The sequence below is a fragment of the Coffea arabica genome, chromosome 1e, assembly GCF_036785885.1.
Source record: "Coffea arabica cultivar ET-39 chromosome 1e, Coffea Arabica ET-39 HiFi, whole genome shotgun sequence".
Lineage (NCBI taxonomy): Eukaryota > Viridiplantae > Streptophyta > Magnoliopsida > Gentianales > Rubiaceae > Coffea > Coffea arabica.
Window position 1 is genome coordinate 32,238,333 of NC_092311.1, and position 6,860 is coordinate 32,245,192.

Below are 6,860 nucleotides of genomic sequence, written 5' to 3' on the forward strand. Positions count from 1 at the left end.
AAGGTTATTAATTGGAACTCAAGAAGTTTCCTTTCTGGTAGAATTGCGGTGAGTGGTTCATAAACTTCATGGTGGATCGTGGAAATTCATGGTTATGATAATTCAATCACATCTATAGAGGATTATTACTTTCTTTATCTTGTTATCCTTCTTATGCATTGAGGACAATGTGTATTTTAAGTGTGGGGAAGGGAACTTGAGTATGTATGGCATTATATGTGATTGAATTTTGATTGAAAATGTTGGACTTGATCTTGGAAATGTCAATGCACTTTTGAATTGTTCAAAATTGGATTTGTTGCCAGGGAGTTTCATCCAATTATAAGGGAAAATTCTGCCAAAATTTTTCTAAAATCTTGCATAAAATTACAGATTTGCCCCAAATTTTTGAAAATTTTTCATTTTATCCAAAAGGGAAATATGTTCCACACCATTAGTAACTCAAATTCCTTTCACTTTGAGATAAATATATAACTTGAAAAATTCATTTCTCAATTAACTTGAAAATTGCTATTATGTGATTATAATTTTTTCTTTTTAGGAAAGTATATATCTTAAAGTAGAGGAAATTATGCTTAAATATTGTATGTTTGGTGAAATTTCTTCTCTTCACTTGATTTTACATAGTTTAGTGATAAATATGGTTAATAAATGCAACACTATTCCTATGATTATTCTTTTGAGAAATGTTAATTTATTATCTTTGCTTTTGAAAAAAAAAGAAAAGAAAAGAAGAAAAAAAGAGAGTGAATGAGTTATTATTCTATTCCAATGAATCTTGTACTTAGTAATCAAAGTTTTTATCTAAAAATGTCGACTTTCATATAAAATGGTGCTTGAATTAAGAGTACGTAAACAACTAAACAACTAAAGTATGTGAATTGTTGAGTAACCAAGGATCTTTATCTAAAAATGTTGATTCTTGTGTCAAAAAGCACTTTCACAACTTGAATAAGTATTTGTATACATGTGAATATATCCCTCGTTTAGATTGAAGAAAGATGATCATAAGAATAGGAAGCTATTTATTGACTATATGACTCACTTATTTGTGAAATTAGGTGAGGATGAGAAATTAAGATGATGTGTTAAAATTATGGCAAAGTAGTCTCTCCCTTACTTGATAATATAAGTACTTGGGATGAAATGAATAATTGTATAATGGTTGTTTACTTGGTTTTGAGGAATTGAATTTAAAATGTACACATGTTATATCAAACTATTGAATCATTGTTTTGGATTTTAGTTCTTATTGCTTAAGGACAAACAATGACTTAAGTGTAGGGGAGCTTGATAAGAGATTGTTTATGTACCTTTGTATGGTCATTCATGTGTGTTTTGGTGTGTTTTTCGTTAAGTTAGAACTAAATAATTAGGTTTATAGTCAAAAGTTGTATTTTGTAAGAAAGTTGCATTTCTATTGTGCTAAGTAGTAAAAACTTCATGTTTTTGTAGGTTTTAATGTCTCAATCATCAAATGAAATTACACATGGAATATTTGTTTGAAACTTGATGATTTGAAGTGTATTTGAAGTTGACATGAAGTACAAATGATGATATAATGAAGAAACAAGAAGAGGAAAGATTGGAAGACATGACACATTTCGGTACTTTGGCAATAACTTGAACTATAAAGATTGGATAGATACGATTCTTAATTCATTTTGAAATTAAGACAATGCTTTTATAATTCTTGCGAGACATCAAAGTCCAGTTCTTGTATTCTCATAACCAAATATCCGAATTACTAAAGTAAGTTTCTGCTATGATGCTTTCTGACCAGTTCTCAGTATTTTGAGCATTCAGCACCCAGACCTTCAAATGACCTGATTCTTGCACTAATAGAAAGCAAGTTCAAGGGCTACAACTTTCATATTTTTTTATAAAAATTGATTCAGCCATTTTTATGTGTTAAAAGGTAAGGAAAGAAACCGTTCTTGACTAGAAATGATTGGAGTCACGGTTTGGAGGCAGAACGATTTTGAAATTGATTGGAATTTCTTATCAAAGAAGAAAATGATTCTCCAAACCGGTTCTTATCCAGGGTCCAATTCTCTTCAGAAATGCTTCTATGCAACTTGTACAACTTGTGCAGCTTGTCCAATTTGATGCATCTTTCTTCCTTTCACTTTTGAGTTGGAAAATCAACTTGATAGCAAGACTCAAATCTCAAGACAATTACTTTTATCAATATTTAACAACTTCCACCAATTGTAATAAACTTTTAGCAACTTTTGTGAACATTTTGGAGATTCTTTATCAAGTTTTTATATTGGAGATGAAGACTTTCTTGTGTTTGGGAAAGATGAAGTTTTGGTAACTTATAGAAAATTTTCTCTATAAATAGGCCCTCTTGTGAACCATTTTTGGTAACTTTGGAAAGGCTAGAAACATTTCAAAAAATGCAGTCTTCACTAGAATTTCCTTAGTTCATTAACTTAGTATAGAGTAGTTTAATTCATCTATTCTTATACTAGCTAAACTTAGATGAGGTTGACTACGAAGATGGAGATACTTAGAACTCATGTGACAAGAGTGAATTCTCTCCTATTACTTTATTTCTTGTATTAATTCTTATATTTGGCTATAATACAAGTTTGGTGTTTGTTTTTATTTTCTTCGTGTTTTGCTAGATTTTATACCTAGGGCTGGATGAACTTGTTATCATTGTTATGTGATCGTTCATTTTCTTTCGTTAAGTTGATGAATTGTTAAGTATTAAATTTGATACATTTGAGTTTATATCACATTAGGTGATAAGTGAATAGTTCAGTACTTATTTTTCAGAGTAAGTTTTACTTAGAAAATTCAATACCACTTAATTAATCAAATATTCTATTTTTGATTATCAAACGTGTCTAAACATGTTAAGATCTGAAATCATTAAATTTAAGTATTAAATTGGGTTATCAAACATGGTCTAAGTTTTTTTATACACTGTTAGTTTATATTTTTTTTACACTGACAGGTTTAAATCATTACCATATAACATGAATTCAAATTTAAAATTCAAATCATGCACACGTGACATACATCCATAACTACTAGTGTAAAAAAATAACTATACTATTACTAGTATATAAGAGATTAATCCAAATAAATACTGTTTGTTGCCTTGTCCAAATTTCTTCTTTAATCTCTTTGAAGCTCCCTGAGCTAAGGATTACAATAGAGCACATATACCTTTCAAATAGATTATTCCCAGAAAGACTAATATTGCTTTTCTCACAATGGTTGATGGAAGCTGATTTCACAATCCCGGCCTGGCTCATGTTCATCCAGAGCAGGAGCATTCAAGTTGAATAATGGACGTTGGTGATGATGATCACTTTGCTTCTCCTGCCCATTTTGTCTTTCCAAATGGAAAACGTCCTCATCTTCTGCTCTCTTTTTCCCTTTTCCTCTTTGATGTCCGGTGCTTGTATGGAAGTTTTTGTCCCCAGTACATTGTACTTGATGTTGCTCCACATTGTCTAAATTCTGCAAGCATTCACATTGATGAATAACTGGTTAAGATAGTTTAGATTTGGAAAGTTTTTTGTACATTTATATATCCTGAATCAAGAAAATGTATTAAGGAAAATAAATGGATTTTAGAAATGAAATTAGAATAGAGATGTAGTGACAACTGACAAGTCCATTAGTCATGAATAGTGGATTTGGAAATGCCCTTGCAAAATTTCATTCACAAGAAAAAGTTCCTTGTCAAGAGTTTTTTATTTTCCTTTTTTTATAAATAGGTCTTTTTTTTAATAGTGGATTTCGAAGAATACATTGAAGTTCTTGTAATGTTCTTTTTCTCATAGACTTCATAGAGGTCGATATGATTGGTTTTATTTATATCTCAATGAATAAATTTTTTTATAATATATGATTAATAGGTATTTTATTGCTTTTAAAATAATAGTCTTGAGATTATTGATCAACAGTTAAAGAATGTTGTTGTGATCATAATTTAATTAAATTTACATGTTTGGAAAGATTTGCCTTAAAAAAAACAAACAAACGAGAGATGTAGTTATGAGTCGAAAAATATAGCTGATTTCATGATTTCTGTATTTTGAAAATGGTTGCCAATGATTTGAGGACAAGTTGGAGTTAAAATTTATTAGTTTATATGAAGTTTAGGATTTAGTCTAACACAATCATTTTGAAAGCCAAAAAAACGAAATGTTTAAAAACTTTTGCTCATAGCGTTGGAAAAATTGAGACATTTAGAGGTATGAAAATATACCGGATTGAAGAATATTATACATGAGATACTTATAAACCAAGAATAAACAAGTAATGAAAGTAGTTTGTGTCCCATGACTTACATTCCTTACATATGTACTGCATCTAGTGGTCTACATGCTTTTAAATTTTAGATGATCAATTTTATTCTTTAAGTTAATTACAGTAAATTAATTAAGTAAACAATCACAAAGTATTATCTAAATACATAATATTGGAAATAAATTGACTAATATTTATGCTCTTTGAATTGACAAAAACGAAAGTTAAACATAAGAGTGAAAGCTTAAGCACATGACTTGATCAATTTTCATTGAATTCAATATCTAACCCAAAATGACATTTTTTTGAGCAATACACTTACAATAAATGCAATTCAAAAAGTTAGGACAAGTCATAAGTAACATTAAAATTAGAAAAACAATATCAATTTTGGAACATTAACTTAATAATCTAACTAATTAAGGTAAAAATTTCCTATAGCTGTTTCTTCTGCTGAAAAAGCCATATATCCACAATCTAGATTCTCCCTGGAAAGCACTTAAAGGTGGCTTAATTGTGCATGTGCATCATCCAAATTTCCCTCAGTCACTCCCTTTAAACAACTTTGTCTGTAGGGGAGATTTCATGAAGAAGTTTCCTCTCAATTAACATCTAGTGTTTGTCACATTTATGCTGGTCCAAGATCTTCAAATCCAGGCTCTATTTGCTGGAAGTTCAAGTTTAAAATGATTCTGTGTAGATAGAATTCAAGATCTGAAAGCGGTATTTGGCTAGAGATTAATCCTTAACCTCACTGCATTGAGTTACAATAAAACATATACCTTCTCCTCCTTGCAGATTTTTCTCTTCCCTTCAAACTTAGCCCTTTGTGCTTGCATCATTTGGATGGCTCTGGAGTTGGCAAAACAAACTTCTTAATAATGAATTTGTAGATGGAAAATCCCTGACCTATATATGCCTAATACTGTTAAAAAGAATCCATCAATAACGTTCTTCGTTTTCTTAAAAGAATTACGGATTGCAGAGAATTTATAAAGCTCGGTGGTCTTACTCATTTGTGTGCCACCCAGCAGGACTTATACTATCATCTGCTTCAATCATGGTGTTTGTTGCAGCTGAAAACCGAAACAACAAACAAAGGCTAGAAATCAAGTGTAGTAGATGATGAAGAACTTTCTGAACAGTTGTTGACTCTTGTTGCGCAATTAAGACGAAAAAACTTAGCTTTATCTTAATGAACTGCTAAGGAGTAGGCTTATTTGACAGGAATCTTACCTTTCCTTGCAACTGTGCTATCAGCTGCCGTCCCAATATTGCAACCCATTCTCAGCCTGTACTTCTGGAGATCAAGAAAGTGATAAACTTTGTAACAATTTGGTCCCTTATCCAAGCCTGATATCTAACATAAAATCTCCAGAATCATTTACCTGAAGATGGCTTTTTATATGGCTTGCGGCAACCTCAGGAATGTCCATCTGCATCATGATTTCTTTTGGAGTCGCTTCTGTTCATGGTTTGAAACATCGAGAAACATGAAAAGTCTGACTATATTACTGAAGAGTATTGAAGAGTATTTTGCTAGTTGTATGTTTATACTCACCAAATGGTCCACCGAGTCGATCAACAGCTTTAACAAAGCAATTATGGAGCCCTGCAGTCCATCTTATCCTTGGTTTCCTGGTATTCTCGGCAACTTGCAACTGTCGATCGCTAGTGTGTAGTTTCTTGGTGTCGTTCCCTTTGGCTGCCATGATGATCAGGACAACTGAACTAGTTGGAATTCTTCATACCTGCTCAGGATAATAAGCATGAAATGAAAGGACATATACTACTGCTATGCTATACACGGATGCACAATTTATGCAAGAAAAATTGTATAGGTATCTTCATTACTGGCATTATGCATATTACTGTTCCTCATTTCTTGTGCAACCAGCTTTGTTTGCTGTCGTATTTATAGAGAAACTTTGGGAGAAAAGATATTCCACATATCCAAAACTTTTTCCTGAGATGACATGTACTCCGGGAGAATATTATGTGTTTAAGTTGGTATTATGGGTACCCAAATACCAACAGGTAGCTGAAGGTACCCAAAGTGGGAGTTTTCCTTGAACTTCTTGATACTTTTATTACAGGTCCACCCTTTCTTGAGAAAAAAAATGAAGAAATGTGCCCAACCATTTAAAAAAAAACAACTTATGTCTTCTGTAAAATAAATAAGTGAATGAATGGGTCTTTTGGGCAAGGTAAAGATTATTACCAGAAACTTTTATGATGTTTTATTGATAGAGTTAACCTCCGCATTGTTTCTTCAATCTAAGAGACCCTATAACGCTTACACTAGTTGGTATGCAATTTGGGCAGATTACACCAACAACCCCCTGCAATTTGACTAATCTTTCATTTTGCCCATGAACTTAGTTAGCAACTAAGCTTGTAAATGAGTCGAGTTAAATTGAACTTTAGTATATCATGCCCAACTTGACTTTATTTTTCTAAACTCGAACTCGAGCCCAAAATTGATTAAGCTCTTAGCCTAAATTTTGATTCAAACTCAAATTCAAGTTTCAAAAAAGTTGAGATCAAGTGCGTGTCTTATCAATCTAAACAAAAAGATAATTACA

The 6,860-nt window shown here is 31.6% G+C and overlaps 1 protein-coding gene across 1 annotated transcript; it reads right to left on the reverse strand.

Moving 5' to 3' along the window:
- Positions 1 to 3,115: 3,115 nt before the first annotated feature.
- LOC113689100 (probable transcription factor KAN4) lies at positions 3,116 to 6,145 on the reverse strand. Its single transcript, XM_027206934.2, has 6 exons — positions 5,837 to 6,145; positions 5,664 to 5,740; positions 5,512 to 5,575; positions 5,288 to 5,351; positions 5,058 to 5,127; positions 3,116 to 3,480 (listed from the first exon to the last, which is right to left on the reverse strand). The coding sequence occupies exons 1-6, from the start codon at positions 5,985 to 5,987 to the stop codon at positions 3,226 to 3,228; spliced, it is 681 nt and encodes a 226-aa protein (XP_027062735.1). The 5' UTR covers positions 5,988 to 6,145; the 3' UTR covers positions 3,116 to 3,225.
- Between the last annotated feature and the right edge of the window lie 715 nt (positions 6,146 to 6,860).

Bases quoted from the DNA above. Each gene is read 5' to 3' on its own strand.
- LOC113689100 (XM_027206934.2), bottom strand. From the start codon at position 5,987: ATGGCAGCCAAAGGGAACGACACCAAGAAACTACACACTAGCGATCGA. The intron at 5,576-5,663 runs GTAAATGATTCT...CTTGATCTCCAG, and splicing joins ATATAAAAAGCCATCTTCAG to AAGTACAGGCTGAGAATGGG. The intron at 5,128-5,287 runs GTAAGACCACCG...TGCCAACTCCAG, and splicing joins GCTGGGTGGCACACAAATGA to AGCCATCCAAATGATGCAAG.